Source organism: Emys orbicularis, chromosome 3 (assembly GCF_028017835.1).
Source record: "Emys orbicularis isolate rEmyOrb1 chromosome 3, rEmyOrb1.hap1, whole genome shotgun sequence".
Lineage (NCBI taxonomy): Eukaryota > Metazoa > Chordata > Testudines > Emydidae > Emys > Emys orbicularis.
In genome coordinates this window covers 85875045-85895022 of record NC_088685.1, presented here as the reverse complement: position 1 = coordinate 85895022, position 19978 = coordinate 85875045, and the positions used below count along the sequence as shown (strand labels likewise).

The 19978-nt window shown below is 41.5% G+C and overlaps 1 protein-coding gene across 3 annotated transcripts; it reads left to right on the top strand.

Moving 5' to 3' along the window:
• Positions 1-686: 686 nt before the first annotated feature.
• SESN1 (sestrin 1) lies at positions 687-19290 on the top strand. 3 transcript variants are annotated; one of them, XM_065400632.1, is made up of 10 exons: positions 687-868; positions 7189-7254; positions 9114-9314; positions 10237-10419; positions 12143-12385; positions 13600-13747; positions 15756-15868; positions 16143-16333; positions 16633-16777; positions 18127-19290. In XM_065400632.1, the coding sequence occupies exons 1-10, from the start codon at positions 782-784 to the stop codon at positions 18211-18213; spliced, it is 1464 nt and encodes a 487-aa protein (XP_065256704.1). In that variant the 5' UTR covers positions 687-781; the 3' UTR covers positions 18214-19290. The 3 variants fall into 3 exon arrangements, with proteins under 3 accessions (XP_065256704.1, XP_065256706.1, XP_065256705.1); XM_065400634.1 differs by lacking the exon at positions 12143-12385; XM_065400633.1 differs by lacking the exon at positions 16633-16777.
• Positions 19291-19978: the final 688 nt, after the last annotated feature.

Below are 19978 nucleotides of genomic sequence, written 5' to 3'. Positions count from 1 at the left end.
AGAGAGGAGCAGAGGATGCAGGAGCTGAATAGGGATCTCTCTTCCTTCACCTCATGTGTCCCCAGTAGTCATTGTGATGGTATCTGTATAACTGACCTCTGAAATGATCTGCCTGATGAATTGGGAAGTTATTAATAGTTACTTTGTAATTTAAAAACAGCTGCCTGGGCTCAACAGACGTCACCACTAGTGTCCTCAATAAGGGGCAGCTGAAGATCTAACATTTTTCTATGGGGTGCCAGCCCTGAGGCGCAAGTAGAGCACACTCAGGGTTGCATCAGTGGATGTTTGCAGTGTAGTGTCAGAAAATGTTTCTCTGTCGCATTTGGCTCCCAGCTGTAAATTCTGGGGGTTCCCAGTTGCTGCTGTGCATACCCGGCTCTCCCGGCCGTGCTCCCTCTCCCTGCCACAAGGGGAGCAGACTGACACCGGCAGACTGCGACTCGCAGGGGGGCACGGCTGAGTGTCCCGTGTGCCCGGGCTCCTGCGGCAGCGGCACAAACTCCCCGTGGAACTGCAGCCGCAGCCCCTTCCCCAGTTCCCCTCCGCGACTCTCCTCCCAACCAGGGAGCTTCGCTCCGCCTCCCGGCCCCTCCGCCTCCGCGCATTGGTGGCTGGCGGGAGAGGGGGCCGGGCTCCGCTCGGCTTGTTTGTGCCCGTTCTGCAGCTCCCCCGCCCTCGGGCGCTTCGCTTTAGCCTTGGCCTCGCCGCTGCCTTTGGCAGAGGGCGCCGCTGTCAGCAGAGGGGAGCTGGCTGCGCGCTCCCAGCCTGACCCGCAGGCATGAGGCTGGCGGCCACGGCCAGCCACAACCAGGCGTACGCAGTGCAGGGGCTGCTGTGCAACCACGGCACGAGCCGGGGTCGTAAGGTAAAGGTGGGGTGCTCGGGTTGGCCAGGCACCAAAGCGCGGGGGGTGACTAGCGTCACTTGTTTTGTTTTGTTTGTGCTGAGCTGCTGGGGTAGCTGGACAGTCCCTCAGCTTGGCTCACTTGTGGGCTTCGCTTTGCCTTTTGTGGGCTACATGTTCTGCCTGTTCTCCGCCAAGCCTAGGTGTGCACGTCCTTTCAATGCCCCCTCCCTCGCGGAAGGGAGAGCCTCCCAGGTTGTGTGCTGCTTGCGCCTGTCCGCTTGTTTCCTAGTGGCTTGGTGTGTAACTGGCCGGTGGCTACAGCTAGGTGCAACAAAAAGACATTCAGAATTGGAAAATCGAGGCTGGAAAACCAGGACCGACATCCTATTACACTGTGGAGTGGCTTCCAAAGGGAAGTTGTGAAAGCCCCATCATTTGAGTTATTAAAAAGTGCCCAAAGCCAATCCCTAGGGATGCACTTTAGGGAACCATCCTTCACTGACAGGGAGGTTGACTGATGTAATAGGGCTCTTCTTTATCCTTTCTCTGTGATATACAAGCACACTGGCTGTTGATTCAGATTTGTCATTAGTCTTCAGAGTTAATATACAGGTGGAATGCTTCTCAGAGCTCTTTAAAAACAAACAAAGCCACTAGGTAATTTCCTCCTTTGGATTTTCCAGTGTGCCAGTCTTTCCTGCATATGTCTCAGATTATTAGCATTTTGGGGCAGTGACTGTTGTCTTGTCAATTCTAAGTAAATAATATTGTTCCAGTCCAGGGAAGAAAACACTTAATTGGGTCATATTTGCATGTGTAGGTTTATGTATTAGATATTAAGATACTGAACTTAAATAACTTTAAGATAATGACATAAAGCAGCACTGTCCAGAAAATATGACGGTAAAGATTGGTGCTTCATATTCAGAATTAAGTTTTCTGGTTTATTATTTGTGTTGCAGTCTTAATAGTATTTAAACTTTGTTTACTGCCTTCCAAAAGTATGCTGCTTCCTCCCAGTCTCCTTTCCCCTTCCTTAAAGCTACTGGTATTACAAGTTTTCCTTTGGAGCTGCTCCAGTGATCTTAATACATATTTATAAACTATTTTTAACATGCATATTACAGAGATGGCACAGAAGGTTTAGACAGTGGTCCTTTTTAATCCAAGCCATTTGTGATCTGAGTTAATTTGAAACCAAGTGAAACAGGTTGTGGTCTTGGTATAGTTCCATCACAAACCCAACTTCTTATAAACTTGTGCCAGCCGTTTACTAGAGAGGGGGAGCATGCTGGCATAACAGAAGTGCCATGGCTAAAACTTTATTTAGTTATATCTCCAGATGTTTATGTTAATATTTAATCCTAGAGGAGCCAAAAAACCCTACTAATAATAATGGTTTTTATTATTATTATTTATTATTAATAATTAGTGAACAAGAGACTTGGGAGTCAGCACTCCTGGGTTTTACTCCTGCCTCCATCATGAACCTGATGTATGTCTTTGGGCAGATCACTTATGCTCCTTGTGCCTCAGTTTCTCCATCTGTAAAATGCAGATCACATTAACCAATTTTGAGTGGGTGTTGAGAAATGTAATATTTTAAAAGCATTCTGAAATCTTTAGACAGAAGGAACTTTCCACTTCACATCTAACTTGTAGAGCTAATAATATTTTAAGATCTGTTTTTAAAATACAATAAAAACACTTTTACTTTCTTTCTGATGATTCAAATCAAGTACAGTACACTTAAGGTACATCTATGCTGCAATCCAAGGTGTAATTGTAGCATGGGTAGACATACCCATGCTAGCTTTACCCATGCTAGCATGGCTAAAAATAGCATTGTAGATGCAATGGCATAGACTTCAGTTTGGGCTGTATGAATATGCTGGGGACCATGGGTACATACTCACGTTGCTAGCCTGCACCTCAGCCTATGCCCCTGTGTCTATACTGCTAGTTTTAGCCGTTAAGTGTGGATATGTCTAGCCATGCTGCATTTATACCTTGGACACCAGTATAGGCATAGTCTCTCTGTCTCAGTTTTTCGTCTGTAAAATCAGGACAATAGGACTTCACACAACACCTCAGTGAAGTAATGGATACCTTCATTAGATGTGATGTACACAGATACTACAGTAATGGAAGCTGTGACCCAAGAACCCTCTAATGCTAACTGGCAAGAGAGTTACAGGAATGTCCTGATTCTGGAATATACATTCTGGTTCACCAAACAATGTCATGTGAGGTGTTAAATGAAAGACAGGGTCACTCTGGTCATTAATATCATTGTGAATTGTAAGCACAGATACTGTGTAAGGAGTTATGTGTGTGTGTGTGTGTGTATATACTGCAAATATGTTCTTAGAGTCTAGGTATGAGTCAACTGCAGAAATGAAAAAGATTGCTATCAGACAAGACATTTTGTTCACAGTGGATGCACACTTACATACAAAGTTATTGAAGAGATGTGAAGCCAACAGAGAGAGAACACAAAGAGTAGCTGGGGGTGGCTATGCTGTCTCTGAGTACAAGCAATAAACTTTGGGGGTATAAGTAGAACGCAAAGATACCCCCTTATCCTGCATGAAGAAAGTAAACAATGTGTTTACCTTCATGAAAATGGGATCTCAGCCAACCTTGGCTGAAAAAAGCTGCAGAGGACTTCCGGGGTGAGAAACGTCTTTAGACATGAGGTTAACCTGTTTAGTTAAGTTTAGTCTCTAGAAAGCATGTTATTTTATTTTTATATGTAACTGTTTGTTTCCTGTATTCTTACTGTCACTTGAGTCTTAAATCTTTGATGATCAACTTTATTCTCATTTTCCCTATATATATATATATCTAAATGCTGTGATATTAAGCTAGGTGCTGATACTGAGTTGAATCGTACAAGCTGGTGTGTGCACTGTTCCCTTGGGGACAGCAGACCTGGTATTTCTGTGAATGTTCAGTGGATAAGGGGCTGGACACTACAGAGAAATGCTTCAAAGGGATTCTGGGACCAGGGTGCACCTATTGTTAAACTGTGAGGCAAAGTAAGGACAGGCAGAGCCAAGAGGAGATTGTGCTAGTGGCTAATGGTGTCAGGGAGCTGACACCCAGTTAAGCACAAGCAAGACTCCTTCATGCTGGAGGCAGTCCAAGGTACTCTGAGAACTGTCACAGGAGCTATGTAAAATTCATAGGTAGAGTGAGGTGAGGCTCCTGTGTGATGTATATTGTAATGCACAAGGAGGTAAAGCTAAGGTTGGGCATTTTGTGACTTTCAGTGCTTAACTTTGCAACGTTAACATTCTTTTAATCTGGCTTTTAAGATAGAGCAGACATGACAGATGAAGAGATTTGCTATTGCTTATTTATATTGAAGTAGCACCGAAAGGCCCCAGTCATGGTTGGTATCATATTGTGCTAGATGCTGAACAAACACAGTCCATATCCCAAATAGTTTAGAGTAACTGGGATCATAAGTCATCATAGGAGAATTGCATGTTGGGGAGGGATTTGAAGGAGGAGAAAGTAGTAACTTTACAGTTAGATCGGGAGGGATTTCTATGGAGAAGAGGACAATATGGGTGGGAGACAGTTGGGGAGGTGAGGACAGGATACTTGAACTCAATGTGGTGGAAATGGAGGCCTAATGAAAAGCTTCTGAGACTGGAGTGACATGTTAGAGTTACAGGAAAGGCCTTTATGAGAAGGGGATCATTCTAAGTGTTAGTAAGAGACTCAGATACTACACTGACAAGGTAACAATTTCAAACATTGGATACAGGGAAAATCTGAGTTAGATACAAGTGGTGATGAATATCAGAATGGAAACTGATTTTTTTTTTTTTTTTTTTTAAGTACACAATTTAAGGTCTAAAGGTACAGTAGAACCTCAGCATTACGAACTGACCAGTCAGCCACACACCTCATTTGGAACCAGAAGTATGCAATCAGGCAGTAGCAGAGATTAAAAAAAAAAAAAAAAAAAAAAGGAAATACAGTCCAGTACTGTTAAATGTAAACTACTAAAAAAATAAAGGGAAAGCAGCATTTTTCTTCTGCATAGTAAAGTTTCAAAACTGTATTAAGTCAATGTTCAGTTGTAAACTTTTGAAAGAACAACCATAATGTTTTGTTCAGAGTTACAAACAACCTCCGATCCTGAGATGTTTGCAACTCTGAGTTTCTGCTGTGACCTGTGTGGTATCTGAGAGCCTCACAGTCTAACACGGCTGCTACTCTGAAACAGTCTCTAGTGTGTGTATTCTCAAAAAATCCTGCAGGTGCTGCTATTTTTACTTTACAGCTGGGATCTGAGGCACAGAGACACTAAGTGGCCCATAGTCACAGAAGAAGTCTGTGCCAGAGCAGATTTGAACCCAGGTCTCCCAAGCCCTAACCACAGGGCCATCCTACCTCTCCCTTGTAGTGCTTTTTAAAAAGTTATGTGACATGAAGGTGTTTTCTCTCTTTATTTACATAGCTGTTTTTAATTAAACCTTCTTCCTGCAGCATAATCATTATGTTATGAGGGGACAAGAAAGTTGAAGGTCAGGACTTGCTGATATATTTTAGACTGTATTGGGCAAAATAAATTAGTAAGCTTATGAGTCTCAGGTTGTAGAACTTTGAGGCTTTCTTCCTGTAATTGTTCTGGGAAGGGAAAAGACTAAAATTTAGCTGTCCAAGAATTTAACTAAGATTTTTCTCCTGTTGTGTATGAGTTGGAAGCTAGGTTTGGAGACATCTGTTAAATTAAATGTTACATAAAGACCTTTTTATTTTCTCATTGTCACTTGGATGTAAGATCTTTCTTTAATTTATCAGTGTATGGTGGTCAGGACAAGAAGTAGCTGGTGTCTGTGGGGTAAGATTCTTTTGAGGATATAAATTCAGCCCAACTCTGACACACGTTGTATTACAGATTTAGTTGACAAGTGTAACATGTTTTTGAACCTTGTGACCTGCAGTAGGAAAAGGCTCCATCACAAGCCTTATCCTTCCATGTAAGATTTGAAAACATTAGTGGTAAGGACACCTTTTAGTTAACCCTTTCCCCAAGTATAACTCAAGAAATGAAAACATCTGATTTAAGAAGAGGCAGATTAGACAAATAGAATCTTGAGATCACATATGGGTACCATGGACAAGGGTCAGTATTAATTCACTCTGCAGTCTGAAGCTTGTTTGTAGCTTTTTTCTATTAGGGAAAAGTTCAGGAACTGTAATTGATGGATAAAGTTACTAGATTTTTCAAGACAGATCAAGGTTATTATAAAAAAGTCACAAGCACCAGTCTTGCTTATTATTGGTCTTTTTTTTCTTGTATTTGGATAATATTTCTGTTTGTGTAAATTCATTGCGTGTAAATGAAAACTTAGGCAGCAACTTATTTTAGATAAGACCAGTTGACTTCTAGGAGCCACATTCTCCCCTAAAATAACACGGGTTTTTTACCCACGAAAGCTTATGCCCAAATAAATCTGTTAGTCTTTAAGGTGCCAGCGGCTTCCTCATTGTTTTTGTGGATACAGACTAACACGGCTACCCCCCGATACCATTTTCCCCTAAGAAGATCCAAGTAATTCCCATTGAAGTACATGGTTGTTACCTGGATACTGAGAGGATAACCGGGCCTCAAAATTCCCAGGTGTAACAGATTTAATATGAAGCTTCCTTCAGTTGAGCAGATAGAATAAAAATAACCAGTGGTTGTGATATGGATAACTCTAATCTCTTAGGTATTGAGATAAATTGTCTGCGTTTCAGCAAAAGTTTTGTGGTAAACTGTTCTTCTTCAGGTTGGATGCAATTACCTGTCTTTCTCTCTGTCAACTTAAATAGCTCATTAACGTCTCTTAAGTTTTTGTTTGCTTGCTTTTTATTTGCAGATACCTTTAGCGATTCACACACATCACTAAGGTTGAAAAAAAACAATTGGGTTAAGGTTACAGCTGTTTCATTTCCTGACAGATGCACAGAGATTGGTATGTTGGTTTACTGCAGATGTGCAGACGTGCATCAATCTCATTTTGCATCAGTGACATATCACATGACTGGCTGCTGTGTACTGAACAAATTGTTCTGGACACTCTGCCAAGTATTTTATGCAAAATTAAGGTTTTCAGTGAAGCAGGTTTTATTGTTTTTAACCAGAGCAGTATGATATACCGTAAACAAGTATGGTTAGTTATGAAGCATGAGTAGAAAAATAACTGCATGTGTACAGAGTGTACCACTAAAACAAGCACAGCTCTGTTTGTTTGGTGAATTTTTTTCTTCCCTGAAGCCACAGCTGAATTGTTTATAGCTGAAAACTGAGATGGTGTAATTCTCTTTTCTAGGAACTTGGAATTAGAATTCCTAGACCACTGGGACATGGACCAAGCAGATTCATCCCAGAGAAGGAGGTATGTTGTTTGCAAGTACACAGTGAGCTGTATGCTTTTAAGGTAAAAGTCATGTAGGACCCACATGGTTTTAGAACAGCTGTTGATCTGCAAAATATTTTGCACACTGTTGATCATAATAAATCATCATCAGACTGGCAATGGTTCTGCTAAATTAGAAAGCAGTAATGGCCATGTGGAATTCTGGAATTTTCATGGCACTTTTACACAACCATATTTTACAAAAGAAATGCAGAGTTGTTTTTCGTAGTGATAATCACTTGCCCTGTCCCATATGCAGTATTCAAATGTGGGCTGGCTCCTCTTACTGGTCCACAAAGGTCCAGAGGAACCTCTATCCCAGGGGTGGGCAAACTTTTTGACCTGAGGGCCACATCTGGAAATAGAAGTTGTATGACAGGCCATGAATGCTCACAAAATTGGAGTTGGGGTGTGGGAGGGGGTGAGGGCTCTGGTTGGGGGTGCGGGCTCTGGGGTGGGGCCAGAAATGAGGAGTTCAGGGTGCGGGAGGGGCCTCCGGTGGGGGGGGGGCGGTGAGGGCTTCGTCTGGGGGTGTGGGCTTTGGGGTGGGGCTGGGGATGATGAGTTTAGGGTGTAGGAGGGTGCTCCGGGCTGGGACCGAGGGGTTTGGAGGACAGGAGGGGGATCAGGGCTGGGGCAGGAGGTTGGGGTGCGGGAAGGGGTGCAGGCTCTGGCTGGGGGTGTGGGCTCTGGGCTGGGGCTGGGGATGAGGGGTTTGGGGTGCAGGAGAGTGCTCTGGGCTGGGATCGAGGGGTTTGGAGTGTGGGAAGGGGGATCAGGGCTGTGGCAGGGGGTTGGGGCCCGGAAGGGGTGCAGGCTCCGGGTGGCACTTACCTCAAGCAGCTCCCGGAAGCAGCAGCATGTCCCTACGCGGAGGCACAGCTAGGTGGCTCTTCATGCTACCCCATCTGCAGGCACTGCCCCTGCGGTTCCTGGTCAGTGGGAGCTGCTGGGCTGGCGCTTGGGCAGCATGCAGAGCGGAGCCTCCTGGCTGCCCCTACGTGTAGGAGCCGGAGGGAGGCCATGCCGCTGCTTCTGTGAGCCGCTTGGAGCGGCTCCCGACCCTGCTCCTCAGCTGGAACGCCGGAGCAGGGCAAGCCCCAGACCCTGCTCCCCAGCCAGAGCTTGAGGGCTGGATTAAAACTGCTGGCGGGCCGGATCCGGCCTGCGGGCCATAGTTTGCCCACCCCTGCTCTATCCCTTAGTTCTGGTGATGGTTGTTATTTTTCTTATGAGCTCTTACCACTTCTCCAAATGAACAGAAGTTTATCATTCCTTCAGCTCAAAGAGCATGTGATAGAGCTCTTTCAGTGCTGCTCCATGAATTGATTGGCAGGAGAGACTGGTGTAACGAGGATTTATTGATGTGACTGTGGTCAGTTTTCTGAGAAGTTTGAAGTCTTAATCCTGGGTTTCCCACTATTGCCAGGTACCCAGGTAGCACTTAACTTTTTTTTTTTTCTTAACTAGCATTTACGCCTTTTATAGATACTATGATTACCCCTCACTACACTCAGCTGTGTTTGCTGCTGTTTTCCGCACCGGCTAAGCTATGCTCTGAGAGTAGTGTGAACTGGCCCTGCCAGAGATACACGTATTCTTATTACCTACATGCAATCCGAATTTCAGGGCTCCACCTTAAAATGTCACATGCAATACCCTCATACTTAACTAGGATTTCTAAAGAAACTTAATAAATATTAGATTCACAGTTAGCAGAATGGACCCCCAAAACCTAATTGGGGCTTCTGAGAACTATGTGATATAAATATTTAATCATAATTTTGTTGATATATTTTGGAAAACCGTTTCTAAAGCCCTCTTTTTAATTCAATCAGATTCTTCAAGTGGGAAATGAAGATGCCCAGATGCATACATTGTTTGCAGATTCTTTTGCTACTTTGGGCCGTTTGGACAACATCACCTTAGTGATGGTTTTCCACCCGCAGTATCTAGGAACCTTTCTGAAAACTCAGCACTATCTACTGCAGATGGATGGCCCATTGCCTCTTCATTACCGACACTACATAGGGATAATGGTATGTTGGAGTGCAGAGCAGCAAGCAGAAATAGCCATTTTGGCAACTTTCTTTAATCCTTTTTACAACAGATGTTAACTACATTTTGTTGTTTCAGCTGAGGGAAGGCCTATCAACGTATGTGAAGGGAAATGCTAGAGTAATTACCTAAAGTATTTTGTGTTTTATAGAACACTATCTTTGTTTTCTTTTCTAAATACAGTTTTATGAGATCAGTGCTTACGGTCTAAATGCTCATGCTTTCAAAAAGAATGGGAGGAGGAAAAAAGATAATCTTAGTGTCATATGAATAGGAAGATTATTTTGCCATCAGATTCCTATGTACCTCAAATCTGTTTTTTAAGCCAGGCTTTTAACAATCTGTGTCTTGTCCAGCACAGCTCAATATAAATAACTTGATCATTGTCAGAATTTCAGAATCTTCAGATTCTAACCAAATTTCCTGTTAGATTCCAAAATTGTCATAATTAACTGTTACAGGTGTAGATTGTAGTCTCCATTGTGCCAACGCAGCAGTCTGTGTCCATTTAAGTTATCTTGAAACTCTGAGCCTTATCTAAACTAGCAATGGAAATTGTTATTCTTTGAGTAAACCATGTGTAATCACCTTCCTTACTGGAAAAGTGCCAGTTTTTCTGGCTTTTACCGACAGAACTTTAGAATCAGCTTCCCACAAGCCAATTTTAGATTAGATTTTAAAGATGCAAAATCAAAACACTGTTATGGTGAATATGAATGAAAGATGTTCAGTTGTATATTCTTAAGAGGAATAATTGAAACAAGCTACTGTGTTTAATCATAAGTTGTTTTAATTACAGATTTTGACCACTGCAAAATCTTACATTGTAATGATGATTTGCATCATTGCTACGAGCTAATTTGCAAAGATTCTTCTGCATTATTATTTATTTTTTCCTTCTAGGCTGCAGCAAGACATCAGTGCTCCTATCTAGTTAACCTCCATGTTAATGACTTCCTTCATGTTGGAGGAGACCCCAAATGGCTGAATGGCCTAGAGAATGCACCTCACAAACTGCAAAATTTAGGAGAATTGAATAAAATATTGGCTCATCGACCCTGGCTTATCACCAAAGAGCATATTGAGGTTAGTCTTCTCTTATGCAACATCTTACGCATCCTTACTACATTAAATGCAGTCTAAATTTCTTGGGGCTGAGGAGGAAGCTCATTTTTTTCCTAGTGGTTTTATTTACGTTTTGTAGCTGAAATACTGTAATCATTATGGAAATGACATATCATGAACTCAAAATAATTACTGGTCTCATCTCACTGAGTAGAGTTCTTATTTAGAAAGCAATTCTACTGGTACTTTGGAAGAACTGCATGTTAGTGTAGCACAGTGTGACTCTGGCAGCCCTGATATATAACCCTCAGTAGGATGGACATGTGTTACTTAAAATGTGATGGTATGTCACTGGCATATAGCACCTGATTTTGTAGGCTCTACTTGGGGCTGTGTGGAGCCCATGTTTAAAATGGCTGAGGCTCTGAGTGATCCAACTTGAGACTTAAAAGTAGAGGGTGCATGTTCAGATACGTACCTTCTTAAAACAAGATTATTATACATTTCTCTTGAACTTAGGATTTTCAAGATGGTGTTAGGGCATTAGAATAGGTGAAGATCAGCACATTTTAACTGAATTATTGAAAACTATGTATTTTGAACCTAGAGACTCCGGTCTACTGTATATGCATCTAAAAAGTACATATTTCTCTTCTGATTCCATGACACTCTCACACTTAAGCAACTTTTTAAAAGCAAATTTTATATATAAAAACAATAGTAGCAATAACCTGAAGTATAATGCTGTCCTTCTAAAGCCACTCTCTGCCTCCCTGCCTAACAGCTGCTGTTTTAGAGCAGCTCTTCCTACTGCTGCTTTTCACTCACCAGAGAAAGGAGGAAGAGTGTGTTACTTTCTCTGAGAAACATCTGCCAGGTGGGGAAGCAGAGGCTGGCCTTGCGGGAGGGGAAGAAGCATACTCTTTGCAAAGGCTAAGAACCTCCCACTTGTTCCTGTCTGAAGGGGAAGCTGGGGTTTAAAGCGTCCTGTGAGTGACTGATAATTCCTCCCACGTGGAGCCACTGGGGAAGATGGAGTCTTGAGCCCTGTTTCACCCCCAGACTTTCTTTAGGCAGCTTATTCGCCAGGAAATGCCTGGGGCTTTCCGAGAGTGCAGAGATGGGCTAAAACCATCCAATTTTTGCCTGTGCAAGCCGAACTTGAAGGTTTGAGTAGAAGCATTGTTTTATTAATGGTGTGAAATTGAAAAACCAGCCAGCCTGACTTTAGTGGAAACCTGAAAGCAAAATGAAGCCACTTCAACTGATCCAAATGCTATTTTTTGGCAACAAGTCATCTGTTATTTGGCTTACCCATGTGACCTCATTACCACAGCTCCCTTCCTTCTTCTATCAATGGCTTATCAGTAATAAAACCAGCAATACAAGGATTGATTATGGCAGTATTATGGGGTGCGGGGAGGAGGGAGGTATTAGTCTCTTGAAATTAATAATATAATGAGGATGTGGCCAGTTGCTTCCTAACTTGTTAGTTTGACCCCTTACCTCACTCTCTGTTTGGCCCTTTTCGAGGGTAAGCTCTGCATTTGTCTGTGCAGCTTCTAGCTTACTGAGGAAAGACGTAATGAGAGCTTGAATTCGAGAAGAATGGCTTCTTTCCAGAGAACAAGTTATTGACAAGTGCATTAAAAAGTTTGTGGGACTAGGCTGATAAGGTTGATGAAGTTTCTGAGCCACCAATACAGTTTTTTTAAAAAAATCTTGTGTTGTGTTTCTTTTAAAGCAACTTCTGAAGACAGAAGAGCATAGCTGGTCCCTGGCAGAGCTGATCCACGCAGTTGTTCTCCTTACACACTACCATTCACTTGCTTCTTTCACATTTGGCTGTGGAATCAGCCCAGAAATTCATTGTGAGGGTGGCCACACCTTCAAGCTCCCCTCTGTCAGTAACTATTGCATCTGTGATATTACAAATGGCAACCATGGAGTGGATGAAACTCATGTCAGCCCAGCTGGAAGCATTTCAGTAAGGATCTGTTACCATCTAGGAGTTTGAGCATATAACAATCTCCAGTTTTAACAAGTTCATACTGTGGTGTTTCTGCATTAATCCAGTAGGTGGATGAGATCTAGTTCTGCATCTCCATTTCACCCAACTTTAGTGGCACAATAGAGTGATTTACCCACAGTGTGGATGAACTTGGATGAGGGTTAGGTGGCTTAAGCTCAATTTAGATCAAACTGAAATGATAATCTGGGGGAAGCAATCAGAAGTGGCAGTTATCTCTGTCCCCTCAGTTGAGGGTGTCTGCCTTCCATTTGTCATTCCAGTTGGCAAACTGGGGGTTTAGTTGGTCACTCTGCAGCTTCTAAATATCCAAATAGCAGCAGTCGCCAAGGTTCCTTTTTTCATCTGTGCTTTGCTGGAGGATGAAAACCTCTTCCTTTAACATGAGACCCAAACTCTACACCCACAGACCATTCAGAATCTTCTGAATGCCTTTACGTTAGGCAGTACGTCTTGCCCATTAGTGCTCCCTGATCTGCATTGGTTTTTCAGCTGGCTGTCCTTTGCAGTTAAAAGTCAAAGATCATGATTTCAGGTTTGGGTGCTGGTTAACTCTTGAAGACCTTGGTATAAACAGAAGAGATCTGGTGGTGCAGGGCATTTCAGTGTGGGCTCCTTGACTCTGGAACTGCCCTCCTGCCGTCTTGAGAAGAGTCTGGGGGTTTGTGGATGATAAGGGCACAATGCAAGACACCTATTTACCCAGGCTTTCCCTGGAAGAACAAGCATACTATGTGAGGCAGAGAGGAAGTGGAGGACTGATAGGGCAAAGGTGGGAAAATTGAAGATGAGGATTTTATTTGCTGTAGCCTGGGGGATTTTTGTTTGAGTTCCTTTTTAATGGATATTGAGCCAATAAAATTTGTATTTATGATTTGAACAGTACCCAGAGTCATAATGCACTTATTTTGACTTATTATTTTATTTACAAAGTGGGAGACTAAATCTTTAATACAATCACACTAGAGCTCTTAGATCAGTATATCTCTACATAAGAAGAGTTCTGGTCTTTCTAGAAAATATTTTTTTTTTAAAAAAGATGCAAATCAAGGCTGGAGTATGAGCTTTAACTTTAACTTTAAACTTTTGGCTTGACAGTTTGTATCACAACTGTCACGTTCTAGTATATAGAGCAATAAAGTGTGTGTGTGTGTGTGTGTTTTAATTTTAAGACTACAGAATCTTTCTGTGAAGTTGAAGCACTTATGGAGAAAATGAAGAAGCTACAAGAGTGCAGAGATGAAGAGGAAGCCAGCCAAGAGGAGATGGCCACACGTTTTGAGAGAGAGAAGAGAGAAAGCATGTCTGTGTGTTGTTCAGGTAAAAATACATAAGTGGTGATTATTTAGACTTAACTAAACGTGTTGGAGAAATCAACCTACTTTTAACATCTACCAGTTACTTAAAAAGTGGTATTTTTGTTGTGTTTTATTGCACAAACAAAAACTTAATTTAAAAAGGATTATGGTTAGAGAAGTGTGGTTTTTTTTAAACAAACCCTTAAAAGCAAGGAGGTGCCAAATTGTGTGGCATCTCTTAAACATACCATAATGCCCACTAACATATCTTCACAAGTAACTTAATTTTGTCTCCAACAGATAAGAAAATGCTACTCAATTACTCTCCTACAGTGTAATGTAAAACCTAATTACCTCAGCTACAGTAGCAAATATTAAACACTGATGTGCACGAGTTGAAGGTGGGGTGTGTTGTTTTTCAGGGAAATACGAGATTGTTCTTAAGGTCTGCTACAAGCCTAATGTTATTCTGGGTTCTTCCATAGAAATTCTCTCCAAATTAAAATGTGGTTTGTAAGATCTAGAGCTCTGTTTCCTTGAACTTTTGATCCAAAAAATCCACTTACTGCCCATGAAATTCTGAAAAAAAAGTAGACGCAAGATGTTTGATACTTGTGGATTTTGCATATATATGAAAGAAGTTGGATTTTTCCTTCAAGGAATTGCCTCTAGAGATCCATACTCTTGCAATTGTATTAGGCTGTACATATCCAGAACCTTTCAAATTAGTCTAAAGAGGTTGTGTATACCTTACAGACAATCTCTGCACTTTTTAAGTGAAACCATGCTTATCCCACAGCTGCCGCAGTTCCTAATTGCTTACCCAGAGAAGAACTCTGATAAGCAGAGGATAAAGGATGAATAAACTGTGGAGCCAATTTCTTTGGATTAGTTTCTTGAATGTCTGGAAAGGACTGGTACACTGGGTGCTATCACCATTCAGGCAACTACACCCGTATTCCCCCTCCGTGGTCGCTCGAGTGCACCTACTTTAGGCACTTGGTTCCTCAGCCATCACCTCTCTTGAGCAGACACCCATGTCTCTCTCCCTCCTGACCAGGGTTTTTCCAAGCTGCACTGTTCCCTGCCTGCACTGTGATATCCTCAGCAAGCCAGATTGCTTAAACAGGCCAGTGCCTGTGCTTTGCTTTCTCTCTGAAGGCTATGAACAGCTGTACTACAAGCTACCACATAGCTTTTACTAAATAAGCATATTTATTCTTAAGATGAAAGCATTACAGAAAAAACATTAAAACAGTAAAAGAACCTACACGCATACTAAAAAGCTTATCAGAGATCACCACAGCTTAACCTTGGGTGTGGTAGGTGTCAGTCCTTCAAACCCACAACTGGTTTTCCCTGTGGTTACAAGTTCATAACTGATTCAGATTTAGAACTAGAACCCAGACTGGGCAGAACAACTGTTTCTTTATACAGCTTTGATGGTGGCCTTCAGTAACAGGTAATCAGCAGACAAAGACCCTCTTCTCAGGGTGTAGCTTCAAAAGGCTAGTTTTTTTCATAATAGGAGTTGGAGAATATGCATTCACTTCTTCCTAGATATTCCCCAGGAAAATAATTTAATGTTTTTTATTCTAAAAGCCCATTCTTGTCTGGCACATTGTTTGAACCTCCCGGTCTCACATATCACCCCCTTTAGAGGTTACATACAGTCTTGGCCCACAGTAATACATAGATCATTCATTTAATATAATGGACCCCAAAGATACTTAAACTTAATTTAGTAAGGTCTCCCAAGGATATTGCAGGAAATTGCCATATCTTTCACAGGTTCTACCATAAATTACTAACTTCTCCAGTTACTACTAGGTAACCAAGTTTTGCAAGAGTTCCCTGTATTAGGATTGTTTCTTGTGGGGTGGGGGAGACGAGTGGGAGGTGTTATCTTGACATATTGTACTGTCGAGTGAGAGAATCCACAATAGCTTCACAGGTGCTCTTCTATTTTTGTTTTCTTGCTGGAATATGCTGAGATTAATTTGTGAAACTCCTACTGTTTACTTTAACAGAGGATGAGGAATCAGCGCCGACAAGAGATGTATCTCGCCACTTTGAGGATACAAGCTATGGGTATAAAGACTTCTCCAGACATGGAATGCATGTGCCTACATTCCGTGTTCAGGTAACAGAAAAGTGATCGGTAACCAGCATCAGAAAATGTGCACAATCAGTGTGTTAAATTGTACCAATTACTTTGCATCAAAACTCGTCACTAGTTCTAACTATTGCCTGGAGAACAAGAGAGGATTTATTTTTTATTTTATTTTACAAATAAGCACTTTTATCTCAAGAGCAATACAGTTATAGTGATTATACTTGATAAAGGAAATTGAAGAGCTAGAGTTTCAATGTGTCTTTGTGAAACATGTAGTCAGTTTTGCTTTCTTTATTTTAAGGACTATTCCTGGGAGGACCATGGCTATTCCTTGGTTAATCGTCTTTACCCAGATGTGGGGCAGCTGATTGATGAGAAGTTTCATATTGCTTACGATCTGACATACAATACAATGGCCATGCACAAAGATGTGGATACCTCCATGCTTAGACGTGCAATTTGGAATTATATCCACTGTATGTTTGGAATAAGGTTGGTCCTGTCATCTTCCTTATACAAAACAATTAGATTTGATAGTATCTCACTATTTTTTTTCCTGATGGAAGGAAAGTCATTTATTATGCTATCAATGATACATTTCATTGCCATGATAGCAATACAGGAGCAAGACTCTACTTAAGTGGGTGAGAGATGCATATTTCTAGAAAGTAAGTCTCTGTGCACAGCTGGAATAACTAATTGGGTACAGTAGTTTGAAACATAATTTCTAAGTGAAATACTAGGATTGTGGGACAGGAAAATGAAAGTATTTTCCTTTCACTTTTGAACAGATACGATGATTATGACTATGGTGAAATTAATCAGTTGTTGGATCGCAGTTTTAAAGTTTACATCAAAACTGTGGTTTGCACTCCTGAAAAAACCACAAAAAGAATGTATGATAGCTTCTGGAGGCAGTTCAAACACTCTGAGAAGGTACTGTCTGCATGTATTCTGAGTAGCTCAGTAGATTTGGTAGTAAGGCTAGTAGCCATAGTGTGCTACAATAATAGTGTTAAATGCTATGATAATCAGAGAATCGTGCTTGTTATGAAATTATTTAGATCTTACTTCTGTTGGATAAATATCATACTGAATTTGTTGAATACACTTTCCAATAAGCATAACTTTTCCTTGTCTACTAAATATGCTGGCTAACAGACAAAGCAAGTTATTTGCTGGTCAGTATGCAAGCTTTCTTGTTATGTAGAGGGAAATAGATAAGTTGCTAAACTACTTATCGATACACACAATTTAGTTAACAAAGACTCTTCTCTAGGGCCAATTGAGGAAATCAAGGCCATTGTACATCATGACAAGGGGCCCCCTGTGGCCTATCCCTTATGGTCCATGCCCCAGAAGGCAGTGTTATGGGATGCGCTTTTGCCCTAGGAGCAGCAGTCCCCCACCCCCCTCCCAAAAGTACTTATCCCTAAAGCAGATAAACCCCAGCTGCTATGTGACTCAGGTTCCCTGTGGCCTTCTCCAGCCACAAAGTTCTCTCTTATGATAGTGCTGGGAGGTGTTTCCCCTAAGCAGCAGATCTTGGGGATAGCACCCATTGATGTTTATGGTGTCAGCACTACTTCAGGCTGTCTGCAGGCTCACAGACATCAGTTACACGCAGTTGATGTCTTCAAGTTTTTGTTTACGACTATGGAGCCAATAAACTTTTTTTTTTTTTTTTTTTTTTTTTTTTTTAAAATAAAAGCTTACATTTTGTTGTATTTCGGTAACTCTCTGATCTGGGGCCCTATGTCTGTAGTGCCTGTGCCATAGGCCTGGTCTACACCTAACACTTGGGTCTACCTCGCTCAGTACTGTGAATAATTTCATGCCCTGGGTGATGTAGTTAGGTCAACCTAACCCCAACTGTAGACACAGCTAAGTTGATGGAAGAACTATCCTGTCAACCTAGATATCACCTCTCGGAGAAATGGATTTGCCGCAGCGATGGAAAAACCCCTTCTGCTGCTGTAGGGTCTATACGACAGTGGCATTGTTGTAGCTGTGCTGCTGTAGTACTTGTAGTGTAGACATACCTTTAATCTGCCCTTCTCTTATCAAAAGAGAGTGATGTCTGATAGCATCAGACCCACCACACCACCTGCTTCTCTCACCCCACTCCATGCCTGCCCTTTAGCTTCCCTAAGATCCTTTGAAAATGTTTAAAAGTTGCCCTGCACCTGTAGCATTTGCTGGAGCCTTTCCCCTCCTACAAGCTCTGTGGCAGGGAGAGCGCTATCTGTGTGTGTAACTTTACTTTTGTTTTTTGTTTTTTAAAGGTTCATGTTAATTTGCTTCTTGTAGAAGCTCGGATGCAAGCTGAACTCCTTTATGCTCTGAGAGCTATTACTCATTATATGACCTGATACCTTTGACTGACTAACGACGATGGAATGTTCAGCAGATACAGCCTATAGCGTGAACCTACTAAGCACCAGGACCAATGGTCACTAGAAATTAAGAGACTTTGCCGTAACTTCTTTAGTTTCAGCTATTTCATTGTTGGAATATCGCTGTTGCCACTGAGCAGTGACTGTGTGGCAGTTGAAAGGATAGAGTTGTGTCAAAGTGCTGCCTGTTCACAGTATTGGGCTTTAGACAGCATAGGAAACCATAACTTGTGGCAATACAGCAGATGGTAAATACATAAATCTTGTATTAAGTTAAATACAATGGGAGCTGGAGCATAAGAAGCCCCCCCCCCCAAAAAAGTGCACCTTGATGACTCCTGCTTTTGATACATAAGAATAATTATAGAAAACCCGGATGCTGCTATTTGTGCTGGTGGAATGAACTGAGACTGGCTGTTCCAGTTAAGCTATAAGTGAAAGTGAGCACTGCTATATTCTGAGCCTACATTGTGTGTGGTTTTAAAGAAAACATGCCCCCTTGTTTAGCATCTTTTTAAAAATCAGAACTAATCTTCCTCAGGCCATACTGACAATTTTGAAGGTAACAGATTCTCTTACTGTAGTTTCGCCTTAAAGAAAAACATGTTGTAGAACAATGTGTTCAGAATTCTTTGGTGAAATCCAAAGCGCAATGGTCTTCCTGTAGGGAGGGGATGGGGAAATTCACTCCTGAAAGCTATTTAGATAAGTGTAGAACTACATGAATTGCCCCTTAATCTGCTTTCTAAGGATGAACATTTTCTGTCACTGATGCCCATTCCTTTGTTGTCCTGCATTTTTTTGTTTCTAGGAGCTAGCTAAGGTGTGGGAATGTTACACTGACTGTTTGGCAGTCCAGAGTAATGATGTTGCAGCTGCTTAAGTAACTAAGCTGAAAAACTTCTATTTTTTAGTAAATCAAAACATTAAAATGATAATGTTCAATATACAGTTGGTTTCAGAGAATACATGAAACACTTTTTATATGAGTGTGAATTGTTTTTGAAATCTGTCAGTATTACTGGTATTTTTAAATAAAGGATAGCAACTTTTGTATCTGTTCTTTATTTTACACCATCTTACTGCTTTAAACTTCACTAAAGGATCAAAACCTTTGAGAGGCACAGCTGAGCAAACCTACTATATAACTTGTGAAGCTGACAGAACCTCCCTATTAATTATTCAGAAGGTCAGATTAAGAGGGGTGGTGATTAGTTTTAGGGGGGAAAATACAAAGCTCACCCCAGTAAACATTTTATCTTTAGTCAGCACTACCTTCTCTTGCTTGCTCAAGACCATTCTTTGTTCCCTCCCTAGACTAGATGATCATGATGGTCCCTTGTGGCCTTAGTCTATATACAATTGCTGTAGTGTGTACCTATTGAAAGAGAGCCAGACACTAAAAGAAAATAGTTCAGTTACTAGCCAAAGAAATGGTTTGATATTAATTATAGAGGTGTTGCACATACATGCTTATTCTCTGATTTATCCCATTAACAATCTGCTTCATTTATTTCTACCTCTGAACCTTAATTGTGAACAGCTTAATTAAATGCTACTTGGATTTCAGTTGAAAACTAGAGCCCATTTTAGTGGAGTAGGAACATTCTAGAAATAGCTTAGATACTACAGCCCCAAAAGCTAAAATATTATCTAAAATGGTGTGGGGGAGAGATTAATAAACTGTCACATAATTGTAACTAACAGGAAGCATCTGCTATTTCCTCTCAACAGGATTTTG

Coding starts and splice junctions, on each gene's coding strand:
- SESN1 (XM_065400632.1), top strand. CDS start 782: ATGAGGCTGGCGGCCACGGCCAGCCACAACCAGGCGTACGCAGTGCAG. Junction 869..7,188: donor GCACGAGCCGGGGTCGTAAG/GTAAAGGTGGGG, acceptor TCTCTTTTCTAG/GAACTTGGAATTAGAATTCC. Junction 16,334..16,632: donor CACTGTATGTTTGGAATAAG/GTTGGTCCTGTC, acceptor ACTTTTGAACAG/ATACGATGATTATGACTATG.